Source organism: Papilio xuthus, unplaced genomic scaffold (genome assembly GCF_000836235.2).
Source record: "Papilio xuthus unplaced genomic scaffold, Pxut_1.1 DF826938.1, whole genome shotgun sequence".
Classification (NCBI taxonomy): Eukaryota; Metazoa; Arthropoda; class Insecta; order Lepidoptera; family Papilionidae; genus Papilio; species Papilio xuthus.
In genome coordinates, this window is record NW_013531711.1 from 390993 (window position 1) to 415874 (window position 24882).

Consider the following 24882-nt stretch of genomic DNA (forward strand, 5'->3'; position numbering starts at 1 on the left):
TCATTATCTGTACTATATTGTCCCTGTGTGTGTGTGTCCATGTTCACAAAACAATATCTGATTGTGTGTTCATGACACAAATTATGCCACACAATAATTTGTGTTCCCATTTGATGACATAGTTATGCTTGTCTTTGTCATTATGACTCAGTTATCTGCGAGTCTAAAAAATGTGTGCTGGGGGTTCATAAATCAGATAGGCATAAATTTATTTTTCCATACACCTTTCAAAAGGTATCGATAAACCCTCTTAAACTACATTTAATTTTTAACTTGTAAACGTTAAACTTTACTTATCAATAAAGTACACTCCCGCTGGCCGTGGACCATAAATTGTCATGGATAAATTTGGAAATTAAATGTTTTAAAACAGGATTAATTTAGCTCTATTTTACTACCGTAGCCGTACATAACGTAATTACTGTTTTAATATTATTTTTAAGTTAATTATATTTTATTTAAGTTTTTGTAAGACATTTTGATTTGGAGATTTTTTTAACGGAGTCCTAAAACTAAGCACGCAAGTTCTATGTCAAATATTTTTCATACTTTTTGCGCACAAACGAGTTATTTTGGACTGGTTTAAATATGTGATGTCCTCGTCTGTGTATCATTTAATGTATTATATCTTTTTTTAACTCATATAAAATTATGTTGCTTTGGGTTTTTGAATTAACATATGCTTTTCTAATTCGGAATTACCCATTTTTATATCGTATTGAAAATATATAAATAGCAGCTAAATAGAAAAATTAAGAGATAAATAACGGTCTTGTGAAGGTCATTTTTTGATTAATAATCTTAAATCGCATATTTTAAGCCAAGTATTTTTATTGTTAAACAGTAGTCCATCTAAATAGAGTTACTAATACTTACATTTTATTAGCGCACCGAATGCAAGAAATATTTTCCTTTTGTGCATCCCCTCCTCCGTCGATTAAAGGTTAGGCAACGCATACGCAATTCCGTATGTCTATGGGCAACGGTCGCTTCCTTATTTCAGCGTTTTAAGGTGGCCGCTCGCTCGTTTGCCACCTTATAATATAAAAATGAGTATCTATTTATATTCTAAGATTTTTTAAGATTAATAGGAGAAGGGGGCAAACGAGCAACGAATCGCCTAATATTATTTGATCCGACGCCCATAGACATCCGCAACGCCAGAGGAACCGCAGATGCGTTGCCGACCTTACGGTACCCCTCACGGTATTACGAATTTTGACACAATTTTGAACAAGAAAATGTTATACTAACATAGGAAATGATGATTAACATGGCCATAGCGCACATATCTAACGACTGTTTTTTGAATATACGTTTATAAAAAACTAAAATATACGAAATCATCCAGTTCAGTTAATTTTGTATCGCCCACGTACTGATCTGACGACAAGCAACGGAAGCCCGCGAATGGACCAGTTTATCTTGTGTCGACGCGAGGGGGAAAACCGCCGCAGAATCACACCTCACTCACGTCACTTTGTCGTCAATAGAGCTTTTAATAACTTTCAATGTAGAAAAATGTAATCTAGAAAAACCACGTTACTTTCGTTCTGAACTGTGGATAAAAAATCCACTGACTTGTTTATAACAACTCCGACCCGAACTACGAGAAGTAACAGATTTTTAAGAATTATGATGTACTAGCGTCTACGTACGCGCGAATTAAAAAAAAACTTAATGAGTAGCTTATGTGTTCTTCCAGACTATGTTCTACATCTATGCCAAATTTCAGCTAGTTCTGTTAATCCGTTTTTGAGATACCTTCAAACAAACATCCATCCATCCATCCATCTAAACATTCGAAATGTTAATATTAGTAAAATTTTATTTACATTTCATACAAATTGAGAGTAAGTAGGTACAAAAATTAATTATTCTAAATAGGGATGGCGTCAGGCTGTCGGCGTCTGTAAAAATTAAACCAAAAACTATGTGCTCCGACCCCAATTGTGTGGGATAAAGCCATTTAGATGAGATAAAATTCCTGATTCAATTTGCAATTGTCAGGGTCGAGTAGACTTAACTAGACAGTGTTTATAAGAAATTGACCATTGACCTACCTCAATTATATTTATTTTCTTTGAATTTACGCGAGCATGTGGTTTAGGTTTCCCGCGCTTTATCTCTCATGATTGTAACATCATGACCAATATTATAAACTTGCGGTACATTTTTTACTATCAATGCTGACATTACTTACGCATGTTTGCGGTATGAAATTCTTGAAGGTTTTTTTTAATAGGTTAATTATTAATACCTAAGTATGTTGAAAAATAATCTTGAAAGTTCTTCATATCGGTTTAATGCTAGCATTTAAATTATTTCCGTAATTTAAAAATAAAAATAAGTATATATTAAAACTGGTTGGTTGCGAATCGTAATATACACCTATACCCAACTTGTTAGGAATGAGGAAGCTGACATGAGCCAACTTTTTGTTTAGAATTATTAATTATTTCTATAATACAAGTTGTACAAGGAAATTATGATTCTAATCAAGCATCTTGCATCTAGTTTTGCATCAGCTTGCATGTTTTCAAAGCCCCCCAAAATATTTAAACTTGTTACTCTTTAATTCCATTCATAGGAATCCTAAATACATTTTTCCTTACATTAAATGATCAGCTTGTACTCACCGTTGCGTTTTGCTGTCAAATCTTTGTATTAACATATCGTCATCCCTGTCATTATCTTTGACAAAACAGACATAACAGTATGTTTCAAACTGGGATTCTGGTCACAGAAACCCGCGAAATTATCCTGTAATGGCAGAAAAAACCCTAATCCTTAGTCACAGGAAATAATTGACAATTAAAACATAATTTCAAAGTGCGCGGGCGCTAGTGTCGGTCAGGACTAGTTTATAATTGTCATCAGACACGCGACGAACTAACGCCGATAATTATGTCAGGTTTTATATAAAGTACATAATTAAGTATTTACATTTACAAACGATTTAGGCCTGTAACCCAAAGGGGTAGTCGGAGGCCACGGACCTCCATTCAGTATGGCCAAAAGAAACCGTGCATACCACTTTTCGCCTATTCGAAAGACGGAATGTGACGTGTGGCGAAAATTTCTTATGTATAAAAAAATCCTTTTTTCCTACGTTTACGTTTTTCCTACATCACATCACTTATAGCAGAATCTAACATAAACTTTTTTTATTGAAACTTCTTAAGCGATTCAGAAATTTATTAATGAATCGCTAAACTTGTACGACTTTAGACCCTTTGATACTTATACCGGAATATGCTTGAGTTTATGGTGTTTTTTAAAGTTCCAAAATGTCTAAAGTTCTTCTTGTGATTCATGTTCTTCAAGACATACTAATATTGTTGCTGGACGATGACTTAGAGTCCTCTGAATCATTCGCTCGATGATAAAACAAAAGGAAACGATGCTGCGACTACAGAGCGACAATAGCAAAGTTTTTCCCGTTATTATACTTATAACAGTTCAACAATATTTGAATTCATCATAAGCCGGGAATTACTAAATTGAAATTTTAAAGTTAATTAACGCCTAAGGATTATCCTATAACATTTATAATCAAGAATTTTTATACTGAAATCTAGAACGTACAACGCCTTTTGCCTTTTATAAAAAAATGGCACCCAAAATAATACCACATCAACAGAGCAAAGAAGAAGTAGGTGACCAACCATAGCGTTTAACATATAATACGATTTTAACACAGGCAACAAAAAGTCTCCTTCGTTTAAACTTCGAATAAAGTGCTAAAGGACTAATTCCTAATAATGCATTAAGAAGAAGCAACAGGTTTAAGGTGGGGAATCATTCAAAAAGTTAGACTCTCCGTATCTCTTTATAATCTAGGTTCTATCATGTATAATGTCTTATTTTCTGTATTTCAATAAAATTGACTGAAACCTGTTGACGTTTCAAACATATAAAGGCGGTAACCATTTTAGTATTCATCATTTTTCATTGCAGACAACTTCCGTCAGTATCAATAACCAGCTGCGCATTGTCGTCATAAACACACCGGTTGTACATTTTTGGAGGTTAACTACGTTTATTGTAAAATATATGTAAAGTAATAATATATTCCTAACATATAAGCAAGGTTATAAAGGATTATAGTGTTACTAAATATAGTTTTAAGTGATAATATATAGACCAGAATAAGAAAATTGTCAATAAACACCATAACAGAGAGAACAATACAGATTTATGACAATTAAAGGACATGATTGATAAGTTATGTAGTCGAATTAGATAAATCTAGGTTAGAAGTGACTCGTTATAATTCCCTTACAATCGTATCTGGTACAACTTCTATTCGATGTGAACAGAATTTCAAGCCTTTATTCAATATGAAAATTAAATTTGAAAATGTAAGTCAAACGATACTTATATTTACACAGTTTGTTTAAATATAAATACACACAGTGTGTGTCAGATTTTGTACAAAAGGAAGATATATCTTTTAATTAATTTCCAGTACGCCTGTAAAAAATAAATAGCAAAATACCAGAACCCTAAAAATCGTAAATTTAAAAAGTAGATTATCAAAAAAGTTTAAATTGTCGTTTTTATACAATCTAAGTGGCATATTTTTAAAGTAGAAACAGAAGAAATTAAACCCTATGTATCCTAAAACTAACACTTAGGAACTACATTTACCTTCTAAAGTATAACAGAAAAAGGCGCCAAATGCTTTGCCAAATTATAGCTTTTCGTTTCACAACATTGTTCTTTTAAATTTATATGTATAATTACCGTATGATAATATATATTTATAGCACCATAAAATTTCATTTGAATTCAGCTATCAGTCGTGGGGAAATCATTAAAAACCGATTCACTAGAAAAATATACTCGTATAGTCATCAGCTTATCAACGTTGATAACTCTTTATGTTTGATGACAGCCATTTTGTTGTGTCAGTGGACTTGCAAGTGAGGACGCGTGCGCACATTGTTGTAATTTTTTTTTTATTGAAAAAAAAACAATCAAAATGGGTTGTGGTGAATTCTTAGTTAAATACATTTTGTTCTTTACGAACTTATTTTTCGCGGTAAGTATATTTTTTTTTCATCAATCAGATTTTTTTTAAAAGTGGTCCTAAGCGTGTTCATTTTCAATGAGTAATATTTCCTGACACACCTCTTTTGTTCTTGTCATATCCATTGCATTATTACATACTAGCTGTCGCCCACGACTCCGTACTCGTAGAATTAAAATGAATTTACAAGTAGACTATGTTCTACGTCTATGCCAAATTTTAGCCAAAACCTTGCAGCCGTCCCGGAGATACCTTCTAATAAACATTTATCCATTCATACACAAATCTATCCATACATTCGTATTTTCAATATTAGTAAGACATGCTCTTGAGTACTTTTCCTTATAATCTAGTCACTCAAATTGATACTTAAAATAGTATTGTTATCGTAAGCATTTCCTATAGAAAAGTGACATAACTTAGATTTTTCTATTTCTAATTTATTTTCCATTTAATATGCTGGGAACTATACTCTATCTTATATTAATAAGACCCTAAATATTGTTTATAAGATCTGTTCAAATTGCAGTAACAATAGTAAAGTGTAGGTACTATGCGTTGTAATAAATCGATTAGTAATACATTTTTCAACGTATTTTGCGTATGACGTATCATATTAAGGATTAATATGCAATAACGTAGCTTATATTTACAGTAATGAATCATAAAAAAGGGTATTGACAGACAGATAGACGGACGGACAACAAAGTGATCCTTTAAGGGTTAGTTTTTTTTTCTTTTCGAGGTACGGAATGAATGCATCACATAATGTATTAGAGGTTATGATGTGATGTTACCAGACGTTGAAATGATTAATACGAGGAACATTTTAAGTTTACACAAGTGTATAAAATATGGAAATATAAAGAACTATATTACTTATTGTAACTGATTACAAAGCACGCGCATCGTCCGTTTCTGAATTAAATTGCTTGATTTTACGCATAAAAGAATGTGAATATTTCAAACGCAAAAATTATTGCGCTGGCATTTTCTTTTAACATATTGTTATCTATACTAATATTGTAGATAAAAGATTTGTTTGTTTGTATTGAATAGGCTATGAAAATATTGAACCGATTTGAGAAGTTCTTTTACTGTTGGAATGCTACACTATCCAATAAAATATAGATATTTTTACGACATTTTTTTTAATTCCGCGCGGACGACATTGCGGGCAACTACTATGTTCTATAAAATAATTTAAAATATAGGAGAAAGATGTAAGGAATATTATACTACTGATGTTATAAATAAACTTTAACACATACTCTTGTCATTATCGTGGTACGAATCTAATCGTGATTATATTATCGTTCAAGTACTTGTAGAAAATCAATTTACCGCGAAAAAGATTTAACATTACAAGTAAATTGATAAATGTTTATGTATATCACATGAATATTCATAGCGCTTAGTCTTACATATTTTTAAGAAGTAAATAGCCTAAATGTAACAATTTTTTCTATGACTTTTTTTTAATTTTTATACGCATTATGAAAATGAACTCCAACTATACTAGCACCATTCGTAAAAGATCGCAGAAGTGATTTACGAATTCTTCTCTGGAAATTTCACTAAAGAGTAGATATATTATATTAATCTTCTCTATTCTTTTTAATAGAGAATCTATTGCAAATAGATAATGCCCCTACCATTAACATAAATTAAAAAATGTGTTCTCGAAACAAAGGATACACGAGTTAATTTAATTCATATATGAAAAAATCCTTAATGTCCAGTCACGTATCTTGTTTACATTATAATTTCGTGAACGTTGTATTAAAGAGTTAACCTCTTTTCCCGTGGCTCGCTATCAACTTATCAGTACTGATAACGGCGGCGGCCATCTTGTGATATCAGTTGGCTATCGATCCGGCGACACGTTTACGCATTTTTTTGCATAAAAAAATTAAAATGGGGTGTGGTGAAGTACTTGTACGATATATCCTGTTCATTTCGAACTTATTATTTGCGGTGAGGATTACTATTTTTTAATATTATAATAACTTTTGATCAAAGTTCAAATTTAAACGACACAATTTGTATCATATTCACTCATGCGCAACTATTAAATGTTTCCTTCTTAAAGTCTGATTGTTCATGTCGGAAGGAACTTCTTTACACTTTAATTTAAAAACACAAACAATATAAATATATAGTAGATAAGAATCTTTGGTCGTAGAAGAAAATGTAGCGCCTTGAGAACACTGTGACATAGATTTTAAAATTTCATTCTGTTATTATAACATTCTAACTACACTAGATTTTTAATGGTGTATGGACCAGATATATGAACAAAGATATGAGCTAGTGACGCTATTGAAAGATAAACCACACCTAGAAAACAATTCCTTGAACATAACCTAAACACCTTTTTACCATTATCCTTAAAATATACGACATATATTTTTAAAGGATAAGTATATAAAAAAAGCAGAAAGATTGATGAATGAAATATCTCGAGCATTAAAAGTGTTAAATAACACTTGAATGCAACATGCGCAGGAGCTTTGACTTTGAGCGAGACGACAACTTGGAGCTCAATTAACATGTTCCACTGTCGAAAAACAAGACGTCGATATGTGTCGACGTGTGTTGAGAGAGAGAGAGCATGTTTTGATACATACTTTAACATAATATATTGTTTGTAGCTCGCAGGTCTGGCACTGCTGGGCCTGGGCGTGGCGGTGCAGCTGCAGGGCACTGCGGTCATCGACATCGCCGACAGCAGTTATCAGGTGGCGCCCATCGCTTCCATGGTAGTCGGCGGCGTCGTCTTTCTCATCGCCTTTTTCGGATGCTGCGGCGCAATCAGGGAAAGCAACTGCATGCTCATCACTGTAAGAATTGTCCCTTAACCTACAATAAGTTCCCGGCGTGCCAAATGAAATGTCGGGTAATGTACCAAACGTGAATTATCATATGACGTAATCCAAAAGGAAGTAAGCAAACAATTGTCTGTCGTTTTATTTTTATTATTTGATGCACATATGTTATATTTCATTGTATCATAATAATGAATTAAGAGTTAACGGGGAAAGTTAATCAACACAACAACATAGTAACAAGTTCCTACATATTTTTATTGCAGTACTCGTTGTTTATGATTATCCTGATGATCTTGAAAATAACGCTGGCGAGTCTGATCTTCGTGAACCTGGACAGTCTGGTGCAGGGCGTGCCTAACGTGCTGAATGACGCTTTCAATAGAGATAGGGTCGCCTTCCAGGAGATTGAAAGAGCTGTGAGTACAACGCATTCAATATGTTATTTCTTAATTATTTAACACGTTAACCATTATATAAAATTGACAAATCGAAAAGTTTTTCGGCAATATTTTAATGGTATGAAAAGATGGAAAGAACTTTTGAATTAAATTGTATAATATAGGTTTTTAATGTTCTAATTTGTTGTTTAATCATAGTGTTTGACATCATATACATTGATAAACGGATAACATATCCTATGATTGCTATGATGTGCCCGTTTCACACGAAACAATATTATCAGTCGTAGCGATAACGCTGCGGATGCGATTATCGTGAATTCACCATAAAAACACATGAATAAAAATGTATTTTCATCTCTGTCACATATTTTGATGAGACAGAGATAAAAACACATTTCCGAATATGTTTTTCGTTAGTGAATACTTCATTTATGCTTCGTGATGAATAAAACACTTTGTAACAATGCGTTTCTAGAGGCACGATCTTTGTTATACTCTGTTTTTAAAGAGCATGTGAGAATCCTTTTTAGGCAAGCGTTGAAGAGGCAACCGAGATTTTAGCATTATCGTTAATTTAAAAAACAGGGAAATGAGAGGGACGGCAAATAAACTGGGGTGTGTTCACAGTTCACGTGCTGTGGTCCGACGGGTCCGTTGTCGTATATGAATATCGCTCTGCCGGAGACTTGCTGCGCGTCTCAGCCTTGCACTCCACTTAACGCGTACTCCGGCTGCGACAAGCAAGTCCAGGGTCTACTCGAGACCTTCGGACTCGCCATCGGCGTCGTCTGCATCGTTGTTGTTGCTATTGAGGTCAGTTTCGAGGTTTATGTTTGAGTTTTACTGTAATGTGACCCATTCGAAGTTAGGTCACCTGTGATGTTAAGTATTAAGCAGACATTCAATCTTACAAATATTTTAAATAGAAAATAGTCCGAAGGAACACATAGACTATTTTTTTTAATCCGCAAGTTACAACCGTTTGCGTTTGTTAATTTTTTACCTTTTGTTTTGCAGCTTGTGGCGGTAGTGTTCGGCTTGTGCCTGGCTAATCACGCGCGGAACAAGAACCGGCGGTCGCACTATTAGGCCGATAGATGGCGCTTTACTACATTAGCATATAAGTTTACTAAATGCAAGGCATAACGTCTTTAACAATTTTGATAAAGTTATGTTAATCGACCGATTATGTAAAATTAACCGTTAATTAAATAATTGTATGTAATAATGTTTATGTACGCATTTAGTATTAGTTAAGGCGGGTTTTGTGACCCAATGTACAGTCAGGGTGAAATGAATGTTACGTTTTTATAACTAATAGCGAAATATTTTAGGCTTCTAAAGAACAAAATATATCTTTTGTATTATTTTACATTTCCAAATGTTTATCTACATCCGAAATTGTGTAAATGTACTAAACAATCCAAATAAAAAAATAAATCTAAGTATTTTTTTGGTTAAATATTTTCCCGTCCCTAAAATCTGGAGAGGTACGAAATAAAACGACATAATTTTCATAATCCAAATGTATTGAATACAAAACAAATCTAATAAAATTGTCAGATGGCAATTTCAAAATATTCTATACATAATAGTTTTATAATAGAGGAAACGCAGAGGCGCGAACTAACCTATACGCGTGCACGGACGTGGGGGGGCATCTCCCAGCCGAGCTCGCGCTATTGCCAATTTACTATTTAATACTAAAATCATTTAAATATAAACATCTGATTGGAGCATTAAAATGGTGGTGTCCTCGTGTTTGTGACAAATACAGCCGCAACAGAAAGTATTGAGCGCTCGCTAAATTAAACAAATTTCATTCAACACAATTCCAGCCGCCATTCTCAGTCAGTGCGCTCTCCGACTTGATGTCAAGCGTTGTTTTGTTTTCATCCCAAAAAAATATTAAAACCTAGACAAAACATCTGACTTTGCAAACAAAAAACTTTATTAAACCTTTCATATTACGAATCATTATTGCAAATTCTTAAAATTCAATATTTCATGAATAAAAGACAAGGTTTCCTAGGCGATATTTTCGCTTGCAAGTCTAGTTTTGCCTGATTAAATAAACAATACTTGTATGTATAGGAACAATTATTAGAGATAGAAAATTGCTAGAGGCTAGTTCTCTAAGCGATTACGGATACACGTAGATACAAATATACATACAGACAGACAGACAAAGTTTTTATTGAGGACATTGAATATATAAGTTGAATACACCTAATGTCTAGTAATAATTGATTACACATTTTATTTTTAGACGTAAATCAAGTTGAATTTTATTTCGATCCGTCTGTTCGATAGACACAATGAGAATGTACAAAATACAATTGTTAAAATATATAAGAAACAGCAGCATTCGTGTGTTAAGAAAAATGAATTTAATTAAATCCAAACAAATATTCGTCTATCACAATGATGTGTCTACCGACAAACAGCAGGTTTCCCATGAAAAATTTCTCGTACAATACAGTTTTGAGACACAAATTTAAAGTTGATAAAACACATTTGAGCAACAAAGGGCATATTCCAAGGTTTCCAGGTTACATATAACATTGAGATATAATAATTTTCCCCATTAAATACATACAAATGTCTGTACGCAGGACAGTTACATCAAGATGTCCGCCGCTACTCGGCCAGACCACGTAGATTAAATATTCCACTAGCTTATTACCGTAGTCAAATCATGAGTAAATATACGATATTGTTTACAAAACTTTTGGAATTCATTATGGGTACAATTTAACATTGATGCGCAAGATGTTTTGCGGAGGCGGCCGCCGATGACGTCACGACAGCGCTACGTCCTTACAGTGACTTCAAATTTATTTTTGACCCGACTCTAGTGATTAATTAGCAGCTGATAATATATATAGTAGGTATCGGAGTGTAACAGTGACGTGACCGGCGCGGGGGGCGGTGCTGCATCACAGACTTAGATGGCGTCGATGTCGACGTCATCCTCGCCGTCGTCGGCGGGGGGTGCGGCGGTGGGTGCGGTGGGCGCGACGGTCGCGGCGGCGGGTCGCAGCGGCGCGCGGTCGTCGTACTCGACGTCGAGGTCGTCGGGCTGGGCGTCTTGCGCGTCGTCGCTGTCCTCCTCGGCCTCGGTGAGCCACTCGATGAAGGGCTGAGCGCGGCGGCGCACCTCCGTCACCACCTCCTTGGGCGCGTACTTGCGCGACGGCTTGGCCGCCCAGTCCAGCACCGCGCGCTCCTCTATTATGTCCGTGTCGTACAGCAGCTTTAGTATCGCCGGCACCTGCACACGTTCAATAACAATATTAACAAACTGACGAATTGGAGCATTGAAATATAATAACTTTTTTTTTAACTTAAAACAATGGTAAATTTAAAAGTAGTAAGCGACATGATGAGCGTCACCTTGGGCAGCAGGTTCTGATGCAGCGCGCAGAGTGCGGTGAGCGCATTGAGCACGGCGCGCTGGGCGCGGGGCTCGCCGCGCGTCAGACGCAGCAGCAGAGGACGCTGCTTCTTCACGTCCGCCGCCAGCGAGTTCGGCCGCACCAGCACCTCGAACACCACCAGCGGCGCCTTCTCACGCACCTCCAGCCTGCAACCCACACATATCACACATTGTTTAAACTTGCAATGTAATATACGTGCAAATTATCACAATAGTACAATAGATGTCGCTGTAATGTAATGCAAGCTAGTTGTCGCGTGCGATAGATGTCGCTGTATGTAGCATGTCTCACCGCTCGGCCTCGTGCACGATGTCGGAGACGGCCTTGCTGCCCTCGGCGGCGGCACTGTCGGCGCGCTGCTTCACGAACGCGTAGAACAGATCCATGCGCTGCTTCTCGTTCTTCTCCGTGTCCTCGGACAGCGTCATGCTCTTAGCGCCCTCCGTCAGATCTGGAACATTCGTATAAACACGTACAGGCTAACTTAGTAATGATACGCGGTTTGAGATAAGTTAATATTCACATGACGTTCGTTTAAAAGTTTATCTATGTGAAAAAAATATTGTTGTGAAATGGAAGATAGTGCACCTTGCATGCGCGCACGCACGGCCTCCTCGCTGACGTCAACAGTCCAAGTGCCATCGTCGTCATCGTCACCATGTTTCGACTTGTCTTTCTTGTCCTTCTTGCTGCTGGGATTGGGTGTAGTCGGGGTTATTGGTGCGTCGCCCTCCTGCAATAAATCATTGTACAAATTGTTTATTTTATACATATTTAACTCTAGAACAAAATAATACTATTTTAATACTACTTTAACCAAGGTGTGTATTTGTAAGGTTGTACATACATTTTTGGCATCATGGTTCTCCTGGCCGTCGTGGTTGCCGTTGGCGGGTGGGCCGGAGCGCTTGGAGCGTTTTCCCCGGTTGCCCTCTGTCAGCGACGAGCCCTGCAAATATTTAAAATGCAGTCAGTATATTGAAGATGACTTTAATTCGACATAAGTGAGTGATAATGTACCTGTACGCTGGGGTCAGCGGCGGGCGGGTTCTTCAATATGAACGTATTGAGCTTGTGGTTGAACTCGAGGGCGCCGTGGTAGCCGCACGCCTTGCAACCCTGCGAGATGCTGTTCTTCTTCGTCGACACGATCAGCTCCGTCTCCGGATTGTCGCACTCCGGGCACAGCACGAACTTGCGAATGAACCTGACCAAAAAACAAACACGCTATTACTTTAAACTCAAAAAGCATCCGACACGTGCAAACTATTTGAGATTTTTCAATGTTAGAAACATAGAGAGTATAATTATACTGACCCGTCCAGCAGGTCCTGAAGTTTGGCAGAGTCGTGACTGCCGTTGACAATGAAGCGCTCGTTCTTGAAATCGAACTGGGTCTGCGCGCCCAGCTCGCACCCGAAGTACTTGGTGGGGTCTGTAAATTTAGTAGGGAGAAGTTTAGAACAATGTACTCGTGTGTACTTAACCTTGAGAATGTGTGAAAGTGTAATTGCACTCACAAGTGGCGGGTCTGCCGAGCGCCTTGGCCACTTCGGGCATGTTGACGATGACAGTTTTGATGCCGTTGCCCTTGCCCTCCACCTTCGCGCAGATGCGCGGCATCTTGTAGCGGTAAAATGCGTCCGCCACATTCCGGTTAACGTTGACCGACCCCATGGCGACGGCCTTATGCTACACTACGCTATGCTACAAAACTAACTAATTGTCCTCGAGACGGTTGGATGGCGACACTGAATCTGAAACAACAAATATATTGTTAGGTAACCGGAACACTAGTAAAGTCTAGTTGCCAGCTGCAGGGGTTGGAGAGTGGAGTACCTGCAGTAGAGAGCGAGAGGCGCGAGGTGCGCGTGGTGCGCGTGGTGCGCGGGGGCGGCAGGGGAGCGGGCGGGGCGGGGACCCGCGCGCGCGCCAGTCACGTCTGCCGCAGCGGCAGCAGCTTCCGGTGCCTACTGCTGCTTAGCTTGGATGCTCTGCGACACACCACAGTATACTTTAGTATATTGTTGAGGTGGGGACATGTAGTGAGTTGCGTTGTGTTGGGGTGCTGTTGGGGTGGTCACCTGCGGGCAGTGGTGCTCGGGTTGTGTAGCGTCATGCACGCTCGTCGGCAGCGGCGCGCTCCCGACGCGACAGTCCGCCCGCTCTCCGCGCTCTGTACTGATGCCTCTGCAACAACACGCACACATACATCAAACCATCTGTTGTACGACAACACATTACAAAAAGATTAATTTAAAAGGCATAAGTATGCGTTAAAACATGATTCGTAAAAAAAATAGTACATTTTGAATTCCGAATCCCTTAACCTAAAATAATGTGTAATACATATAAATTTGCTTATGGTTGAACAACGAATACTGGAGCAAAACGGAGACTGGTTGACATCAAATGGTTCAAATAATTTGAATACCTTCAAAGTGAAGGAAGGGATAATTTGTTGAATAGCAGGATTAGTTACACAAGATCATCACTGGAAATCTGTTCAAATAAAGGGACCTCTTTCTTTTATCGTATAAAGATAAAATGCAAACATCTTGTAAGACACGACTCAATACAATGCCCTGTACCAACATACATATTATATCTATTTTTATTCATTAAATAGACGGTAATAGCTTTCTTTATTGCGCGCTTTATAGAAAAAGAAAAGAGTAAATACGTCTTTAAGAGGTGAAAACGTCAAACAAGCAAGCGTTGTGCGATAATTTGGTTAATTTTATATTCCATTAATCGTCATATCACACGTGTGACGTGCGACAATATCAAACAAGGCGGCTATCACTTATTTGACGTCTGAACACTGCTATAATATTAACACATATTGTGTAATAATATTTTAACCATCCAGAGCTTATAAGGGGCAATAAAAAAACTTGAGCGCGTGTATCGCAACACGAACCAGTTCCGTGCCAGTGACAAATTACCATGCTGACGTCACAGCGGCAAAAACAAATTTACTAATCGTTTTGTAGTAAAAATCTATGCGACTTGTAACGGTGGAAGCCGCACCACGCGGTTTCGTTGCAAAAACGTTGCCATGTAGGTTAGAAATGTCATACAATATATTACGGTATTATGAAAACTGCAAAACATTACTTAATTTATATATAAATGCCACACTGCCCGCAAGAAGTTTAATCACTTAGGCAGATCTTACTGTTTTGTTTTTATTTCCTTTGTTTATGTCAAATTATTTTCAACTTAACCTAATTATAGAATATTAAGTATAATCATTTGTTTTCCCTTTTCGCACAATCAACAATTGAAAAAACCACTACATAGACAACCCTATGCAACAGATTCGCGAACTCCAAACATCGTATAAATTCACGTGTACTGAACGATAACAGCTCTACTAGTTTGCTTCCAGACGACTCGTGACTTTATTACATTGTAGTAACGACCAAATTCCTTTGAGCAGTAATGCCTGTGACAATTTAACTAGTCGTTATAGTACACCTATGTCCTTGAGCGATGGTCAGCGATTGGCCGGCGGTTTACGGACCACGCACGTAACGCAGCAAAATTCGCAATAAAATTCCGCATACGTAGAATATGAAAATCGATATGTAGGAACGCAAAAAAATAAGCATAGTTCTATCGCTACGTCTCTATATAATAGTTATACTAATATTCATCTCTCTATAATATGCTTTAGTTGGTTTTTTTTAACAAGAATAACAAAGCTTCAACTCGTGGTATGCTCTCAGCGAACACTACTAGAGAGCTGTTCAGGGGGTGCTCAAGGTAGGTGTCGCTACAAAAACTAAAAGCCGGGGTCGGGCACGCCAATCTACGCCATCCGCAATGCGGCCATGAGTACACGTGGAGTTGCGACACAAGACGACATATTGCCGTTTACTACTACTACAACCAACACTTTTTCATTGTTTTTGAGATACCTTTTTTCAGGTTATTTCGCAGCGAAAACATATGCATTGCATTTATTATCACGTACGCCATAGGACCACCATCTAATACCCTTATCCATAATACCTATCACAAACTAAGAGGTGAATCTTCATGAGATAACAAAGTTATTTTGTATATACTATGAACTATGATACAAACTGCATCATTCAGTTGCTTAGCAATAGCACTAGTAGATAGAGACCCGGCCGACACTGGATCGCATTCGTAGCCGCCTCACGCCCACAGCCACGGCCAAGGACAAAATGATTGACACTTGCACATGCATACACGTCGTTACATTTGGGACAATTATTCAATTAACGGGCAAGAGAAAAACTAGCCGCATCTGTATAACATTTTTGGCGTATCCCTGAGAAAGATTAGTCGTATGTCGAGATATACGACAATAAAATCGTACTACAAAATGTCTGTGGGAAATGTAATGAATGAGACATTGTGTTTAATTGTGAGAAGTTATATGTTAAGACGCATCTGGCTGTACACAATGCTGTGTTGTTGATGCTCATTTACTTAAATACATAATAAGGTTTGAAAAAAAACTCTAATATGTCGTACAAGCTTTCCACGGTGCTGGTGGAATTCGCTAAAAGAATGCATAATTAAAGAATGTAAGCTTGCTTTCAAATGGATTAATGCGTTGCGGATCATTTTGCGCATAGCTTCGGCAAATCACAGAGCGCTCAGTTTACAACTCGACACAGAGATCGTGTTGCTTGCATTCCACAGTATCATAGTGTCATAATAACACAACACGGGAAATCTTTATAAACACAAGCACACCACCGTATGCATACTTGTGCAACTTGGGCAAAATGTTCCTTATCTCCTTGGTGGTAATGGTTAAATTTGAATTTTGGTCGTATTAGTTGCTACGCTAGTTGTGCGCAACCTACGACAATGTTGTCATTTACACGACAATCATTAGACAAACATTTAATCGACAGACCGACATGATTCGTTCTCTAGTGCACAGCTGTAGCGGTACGATGCATTGTTCAGCATATTCAAATGTCGGTTAATTTGTACAATGTTTTTATTTAAATATAAACGTATAACCTTAAGTTATTAAATCATATTTGCAGTATATATATTTGAAAATATCGTCAATCTAATGTGTTTACTGAAATGTCACGTGTGATTACAAAGACTGTGATATGGGATATGATGAAATGACTACCCACAAATCATAAACCATCATTATTTATAACCGCTTCATCTTGTGTGATGCGGTGTTCACTAGATGTCAATCAGAGGGCACCCGAGCGCGGGATGTAATCACTTCACAGAGACTTCAAATCTATTGATATAAAGTTTATAAAGTCCTCACACGTCTTTATAAAATGAATTATCGTGACTAGTATAAAGTAATACAAATAATCAATTGAACTAAAATTTAATTGACAAAGATTGACAAAGATAATTGACTTATTAATCGTAGTATCTCTCTTAATGTAAAAACTTGGCAATCTCGTTTCAAGAAATAAGGATATGGTTCAAATAGTGGGCGCTTGCTTCACAACTTTTTGTTTATCGCAATAAAATTACTACAGCCGCGACGCGAACTAACCAAAAGTGAAATAGCTTTTTAATCACATTCACTTTGATTGCATAACTCACGCGCTGACGAAATGCTAACGTCCAAGAAAATATTTCTCCTACAAAATCTTTAATTGGTCACGAAATGAGACTTTAAATTTAGATTTCTTATATTTAACTGTAACCAATTATCGACATTTGTAAAGATAATACAGAAACGCAGCAATGACAATGAAATTACAAATGTCAACAGAAATCTTGTTAAAGGCGCGCACTTCAGTCCCACGGGCCGCGCGACCGTACCCTAGTCATCTCTTAGTGCCTGAACTGTATCCTGTTTACATATAGTCTAACCATGCAGGGTTGTCATGTTTGCTTCAAACGGTAATACATTTAATTATTTTTTAATAATGAAAATATTTTCTATAACAAATAATTTCTGATGGAATATAAAATAGTATTTTGATTTCCATTATAAACAGAAACATACCAACGTGGCGGAGATATGTAGTAACCTATACTATCATAGTATTCGATAAGATGTTAAGCAATAATCATTTATTTATAGCAACAATGAACAAATAGGCTGGCAACCCTACAAGAGTTGCACCCGCTACATGACACTACGCAGAAACCGTAGCACGAGTCAAGGTTGCTGATCGATAAAGTGCAAATTATCGCTAGTGATGTGACTCCTTCACATCGACAATTCACTGTGCCATTAGAGCAAACTTCATCGTAAGATTTTCACAAGTAGAATTATATAGGCCCGCGCCGGACGAACCGCATGCACGTATTAACAGGATTGATGCGATGCGGGCGGCGCGGATTATGTACGCAGCGCTGCGTAAAATCATAGAAAGAAAATTAAAATCCGTTGCGAGCCTTGAGTACGGTGTGTCCGGCGCGGGCCAATGAACGCGTACCTTAAATATTATAAAAAATATAGGTCCATTACTACGGTGCAAATTTAAACTTTCCGTCCTTCAATATCCAGATATCGCAAACCGATGACGTCACAGTCTTCGGCCGGACGTATCACCAATTAGCAGCCAGGATGCTAATTGACACGTATGTGCAGTGGAAACTGCGCCTTTTTATATATACTCTACTTACATAGAGTATGTCAAATAGAGTAGTAGTCATATATTTTTCCTAAACAATGAAGGCTAGAAATGAAAATAATTTTAATAAAAAAGACTACAGATTTTAAACTTTACATCTTTCCTTCTTCAGTACCTTTTTAGCTGTTGTAAATGTTGATATGATTCCTAAGTAATCTAAGTAAAATCGAGAAAATTGTAGCCGTCAAAAAGGCCGACGTAGTAAAAGTAATTAATATCAATGAACAAGTAAAACTTTCAAAAGTTGCTAAATTAAAAATCAAAAACTCAATTACCGGAAGTAGCGTGGCCAGTAGTGCGAGCAGCTCTTAAGATTTAAAAAAATAATCACTCGTCTATGGCAGCCGCCATTGCAGCGCAGTTTGGTACAGATTGCGTCGTCGGATGCAATTTATCATTGTGTAGGACTGCAATTCGGCGTCCTTATGAGGCATGGGGTGGCAGAGAAGGCTTCGCAGGACACGGCGCGGGGAGTGAAGGGTTAGGTTAGCTGGGGGATGGGGGATGGAGGAGGGGGTTAGATTGCGCGGGGCTCGAGCAGCCGTACGCATGTGCCGTGCTATCGATTGAGCGTTGTCTGCCTCCTGGAAAGCCTAAAGCAGTTTGTAAAATACACACCCACGCGAAAGCTGCTGATATTAAATACGCACATGTATGTAACATTTTGAAAGTGGGAGATAGTCGATAAAAGAATTTTTAGCATATTGATAATACGCGGGCGTGTACGAATGGAGCGTGAACGGATGACGCAAACAAATGGATGTCCTATCAACTCTATTGTTATACGAGATCACTGACGCATAAAGCAGGATACTGTTTGAACTACTTACTTAATATTATTTAAAATTACAAACTTTATCAGTGACTTTGTAACAACTGATAATGAAGCAAAGTTCTGAAATAATTTAAATGGTGGATTAAATTCGTAAAGATTATTTTATAATTGCTTCCAAAGCGAGTACGACTCTTTTTCACTACATTTAAACTTAATCATTACTTCATCCTGTACCACAAGCCTTTGTCTCATATACTTTAGTAATAACTCTAATCTGTGCGTTCAAATGTTCAAGACAAGTCAGCGTCCGTTGCGATCGAGTCATCCTCCGAGATCCCCGGTGAGTCATTGCGGTGGGCAGCGTTCCCACGTGCGGGCACCATCTCGGCGCACGACACGGGGAAGACACGATACTGGCAAGTGACACGACAAATCGTCTCTCGATGGCACGATAAGGCCGCATTACTAATACTTCGCAATGATGTTAACCAAGCAATTAAATATTTGCAGGACTTTCTTATAGCTTTCAATTCCTATATAACTTATTAAAATAAAATGTCTCTACGAAAATCTTTTATAGTAATTACTATTATAGTAAGAAAATGAGTAACCAAAGAAACATGTAAACATATCGTTGTCAATACAGACTGACATTCTTAGACCTAGACGGTAAACAGTTTGGTGAACCTAACGCGCTCACGTTTCGCGGCTCTAGGGCCATTGAACTAAACAAATGTAAGGTCGCACAGTATAGTGCATCGACGACATAACTCGTATTGGCCTGCATTCGAGATAAGTACGGAATGCAACGACAAAAACAACAACCTGTATGTTTGTATTAATATCATAATGTGCAACTAGTAGACCACATATGATTACATGATGAATCACCTTTTATAACAAAAGGCAAACTTGTGGCAATCTAAATCGAATGATAGATATATCCCTGTTGCTGTGGTGTTTGACTGTAGTGATCCTTCTATTCACACAGGCATTTCAAAGGGACAATGTATTTAAGTTTTAGTGCAGTGGAGTTCTTCGTTAAGAAGCTAAAATTTACATCAGGTTGACGTAGTTATAAACACTGGAACTTTCTCTGCCCGGTCAAAGATGACATTTTGATTTATCATAATATTTTCGGTATAATTTTGATAGATGTGAACTGAGCAAATATATGGTTGTTTCATATCCTTGACATGTTTATCATCGATTTTATACCAAAAACTCTATAACTCTGACCTGAAGATGAGCAATGTCTCTTCTAAACTTATCTATTTATTTCGAAAAAATCTATTCAAGTTACAATGACGGTCTTTATATTGTTGTAAATAAAACTAATTCCAAGACAACAATCTATCAGCGATCAAATCTTCTAGACAGGTTAAGGCGGACTATATGCCAACTGGTTGGCACCAATGTTTTCATTTAAATCGTTACCTAGGCTATGGGTACTTGCACTTTTGGCCGTGTGAATGCAAAAGGCGAGTGCGTTAACCTCTGACATAACGAGGCACGAACCAGCACCGCGCGCTCGCCGAGACGGCTTCCGGCAGCCGATGCTATAACACTCTTATGTAAAACTTGTCAAATGCGAGTCGAGTAAAAAGTACCTATGCTAAAACCATCACGCGACTCATCTTGAAAGTGAAAACTAGATACAGCGTGTGAAAAATAAATTATTCGCTCCGATTCACTTTGGACTTCGAGCAGAAAGCAAGAGAAGGGCGTGAAGGAGCAATAATTATAAAAAGCTTTAGTCGCATCCTGTATAATCTTAACTTAATTGACGCCTGTTGACAATGTATGTATATCCAGACCCTACCAGGTCAGCGCGTAGGCTGCATCGATCGCAGACTGCGCCTTGCACCCTCCGCCATTGCGCCCCCACACAGCCACCCCCCACCACACTACGACCGTAAGCGTACACGTTTACAGTGACGGCATACTAACGTAATATACCGTAATACTACTGATTTAGTGTACGACCGTCTCGTTCATTAAAATCACAGGTTGACATAATACCAAGTAGACTTTTAATTAATAGGTGGCAAACGAGTAAGCGGCCATCTGCATTCGTCGAAATAGCAAAGCGACCGCTGCACATAGACATCGCAATTGCAGATGCGTTTGCCTACCTTTAACAAAGGAGGAGACCCACAGAAAAAGAATACTTTATGCCTCTGACACGCTCATCGCGCGGCTCATGATACTTAGACGCCAAACTTCTGTGTGGTCGTGGTATTTCACCGAGAGAACCGGCCAAGTCGTGCAATAGATGTTGGTGTTGCTACCGTCACATCTATCAACAAAGGGATGTTCAATGTTCTCACTTTGTATAGGAGCTATTGTTGAACTTTCTTTAAGTCGTAATAACATGCAACACTCAAATTTTATAAATCTACGATATTACCCTAACTACGAATCAAAATCAATAATCATACGATTATGACCTCTGTCCTAATTAGCATAAAACACACATTTTCTTGTGCATTATTTATGAAAGCGTAACAAAACGTTTAATGTATTATATTGGGTATAATATTGGGTTGGCCTTTAGTATTCCAGGCATCCTAAATTCAATTTAGTGTGAACGAGCGTGTAGCCTGTGTGAGGGGGGTGTAGGGGGCTGTAGAGGGAGAGGCTCGTAACGATCGCGGAGGCTGCGCCGGTGCGCAACTAACAGCCCCGGGGTTGTACCTACCACCCACGCTAATGTAATACACGGAAAATTATACATATATCATTCGAACAATGTGAAATTTAATGTTAATTTTTATTAAGCTTTAGTTTCGACATTTAAGCTTATTTCGAAAACAATTTAATCTCGCTAGTGGTGTTTCTTTAAAAACTTCAATCTGAACTCAACTTGAATAACACGTAGACTGCTAATAAAGTTTTTATTTTAAATCCACGCAAACGGAGTCGCGGGATGACATGCTACTTTTATAATAGTTAAAACATCGAAAGGAAATGGATATAAGATTGAATTCCGCTCATGGAATACCAACATAGATATTTCTTCCTGCGGATGGCGCAATATGCTAGGGGTTGGGGAGGGGGTTAACAATTGTCATAGTAACTGTAGCGAAACATCGCAAAACTTATCAATGAGTCTCGTAATATTTTCTATTACATACATTTACAACATTATGTTGTTTAAACTTCAATATCAATGAAGTGATTCGATAATAAGATTTAATCGATCGAATTAAAAAAAAGCGTCATCATTAAAAAAATGTACATTACTTTTTTGACATAACCAGTATAGTTATTACACAAAATCAAGTGTCACTGGCAAGGCACGAGTTCGCTTATCACATTAGCATGTTATCGCCACGCTTTTATATCTATTAAAATTATCATGACATCAAAATATTGAGTAAAAATTTACCGCCTGCATGAAATTGACTAAGTAACGACGGCACTAAAATATACATCATATACTGTAAAAACTGTCCAAGAAAGTTAGTATTAAAATTTTGATATTCTAAAGCAAACTATTCAGAAACTGTTTTTTTTTGTTACAACAGAAGGGGGCAAACAAGCAGCAGGAACACCGAGGTGTTCAACGACATCCATGGACATCAGGTCATGTTTCAAAAGTATAATTTTATGTTAGCAATAAGATGATGTAAACAGTCATGTCGATTAACATTCCTCCTTTTCATGTAGTATTATACTGTTTGTAAAAAATTACATTCTCAAACAGATTGATTATGCCAAGAATCCTATTTCTTACAAAGATTTATTACAGGTAGTAACAAAACCCATATACTATCAACTTGTATAAATAAAATTAATTAAAACTCATACACCATTAATTTTAATTTGCACTTTGATAAGCAGTTTATGTGCAGCAGTATAAAGCTGTAGACTGTCGCTAATTTTATTTCCCATCATATCAGTGGTTACATGCATTTCTTATATACTTGAACTTGATATGTACATAGAATTTAAAAACAAATTCTATTCTAAAAAGAACTGTTTATTATGTCAGCCAAAGAAAAGAGTTAAACGATGGGTTCTCTCAAGATTTAGCACTTTTCATTGCACTGGTTGCAGGCAATAGATATAAATAATGAATGAATATTTACTTTTTATAATAACCAATATCACATTCTCCAAGGTAATATATAAAATTCTCACACAATTCAATGCATTCTTGGTTCAATGGTTTGAATGTACAGGGTTACAAAATTTCAGATAAAATATACATATAGAACTTACTGATCAAATGTACATGAAGAATTGTGAGATTGGTGTTAAATAAATATATGGCTTCTATATGTTTCTTTTCATATATATCCCACTTTAAGTATATATTGTAAGTTTCTTGTGACACATAAAATTTGATTTACATCTTCGGGTACATGCTTTTAATAAGTTATAAACTGTTACATTCTGCTATAAAATGATTGATTGCTAAATATGTGAAGCAATGTGAACTGTATTACAACATTAATGATTTCATTTTTAATTTCATGAAATACCAAGATATTGTGGTGATATAAGGTTTCAGATCTATTATTGGAGAACTAAACTGTAGTGTTAAGGTTGACTAAAGATATTGTCTTATTGGACAGAGTTAATAGAAAGAAGGGAGAAATTATCAACAGTATGTGGCTATGAAATTATGATTATATTATAAATATAATAAAATCATATCACAATAATATCATTCATAAAGGAAAATATTAATGTACCATCCAATAAGCACAATAATAAAATGAACAATTTGACTTCCGAATTGAGTTTTGATTTTTTTTTAATATACAAAAAGGACACTTACCTTTATATCTTGCTAAAGTCATATAAAATGGTAGCGCCCCACTGGACGAGAGTTCACAGATGGGATGAATTGTTGATCTTTCGAAGAAGCTGGCACCAGCGAAACACGCGACTAGCCGGGGTAACCAACCTGCCACAATACAATATTACTTCACTACGGTCTGGAAATAACACACACATACATATTGCTATAAGGAAAAATAAATCAATAGCAAAACCAAATTTGCAAGCCGAAACGCACCAGCTGGCGAAAACGTGGTGTCTAGTCTAGTGCACTATACGTATACCTATATAAGTAAATATGGATTGAAGATATTCGATAGTACCTTCCTCTGTATGACGAAGCGCCTCGCGAATTCTTTCTCTATGTTATATGGTAAAATTTCACGAAAGAACTTGATTCACACTACTACAATCGAACGCAAAATAAATTAAATATCATTAAACGCGTACACGAAACCGTGGCCAAAAATGACGACAGAAAATAAATGAAAATGCACACTTTCTTATGTTTCTGGAACTACGTTCACACCGGAAGCGAGAATTTTTTTTAAACTCAAAACATCGAGCATCTTACATTTGAAAACGTTTAAATTTTGTTTGATAAAATATTTCATTTCTATTTCTTAAGATGCTTATTACTAAAACGAAAATTTACGATATTTGTACTAATAGTAAAATAGAAAAAAACGTTTTATAACAAAATACTGAACAGGAAATATAATATTTGAATTAAATTGTCTATGAGAAATGACAATGACAGTTGTTTTTTCCGGATATGCGAAAAAGAGGTTTGTTGGTTAATTGCGCGATTTCTTCGAAATATTAAGTGATATTATACCTTTTAAAATGCTTTTGTTGTTAGTTTTCTATTTTATAGATATTAGTCGATTAGGCGTAAGTAAAAAATGATTTGTTAACTTAGAATGTTTGTTCAAAAACTCTGTATCTACAGCGAGGAAAATTAAGTTTTATCTCAACTGTATGAAACATAG

General features: G+C 36.9%; 2 protein-coding genes across 4 annotated transcripts; one reads left to right on the plus strand and one right to left on the minus strand.

Moving 5' to 3' along the window:
* The first annotated feature begins 4869 nt into the window (after positions 1-4869).
* LOC106121716 (leukocyte surface antigen CD53-like) lies at positions 4870-9716 on the plus strand. Of its 2 annotated transcripts, none has more exon segments than NM_001312824.1 (5): positions 4870-5047; positions 7690-7878; positions 8130-8282; positions 8895-9080; positions 9285-9673. In NM_001312824.1, coding segments are annotated over 5 exon segments (660 nt in total). In that variant the 5' UTR covers positions 4870-4987; the 3' UTR covers positions 9357-9673.
* A 1468-nt stretch (positions 9717-11184) lies between these two features.
* eIF5 (eukaryotic translation initiation factor 5) lies at positions 11185-24597 on the minus strand. Of its 2 annotated transcripts, none has more exons than XM_013317492.1 (12): positions 24214-24597; positions 23889-24017; positions 13792-13897; positions 13547-13701; positions 13228-13464; positions 13025-13142; positions 12728-12914; positions 12555-12656; positions 12296-12440; positions 11999-12158; positions 11664-11853; positions 11185-11541 (listed from the first exon to the last, which is right to left on the minus strand). In XM_013317492.1, the coding sequence occupies exons 5-12, from the start codon at positions 13382-13384 to the stop codon at positions 11215-11217; spliced, it is 1386 nt and encodes a 461-aa protein (XP_013172946.1). In that variant the 5' UTR covers positions 13385-13464; positions 13547-13701; positions 13792-13897; positions 23889-24017; positions 24214-24597; the 3' UTR covers positions 11185-11214. The 2 variants fall into 2 exon arrangements, with proteins under 2 accessions (XP_013172946.1, XP_013172947.1); XM_013317493.1 differs by lacking the exon at positions 24214-24597 and adding an exon at positions 24129-24157.
* Positions 24598-24882: the final 285 nt, after the last annotated feature.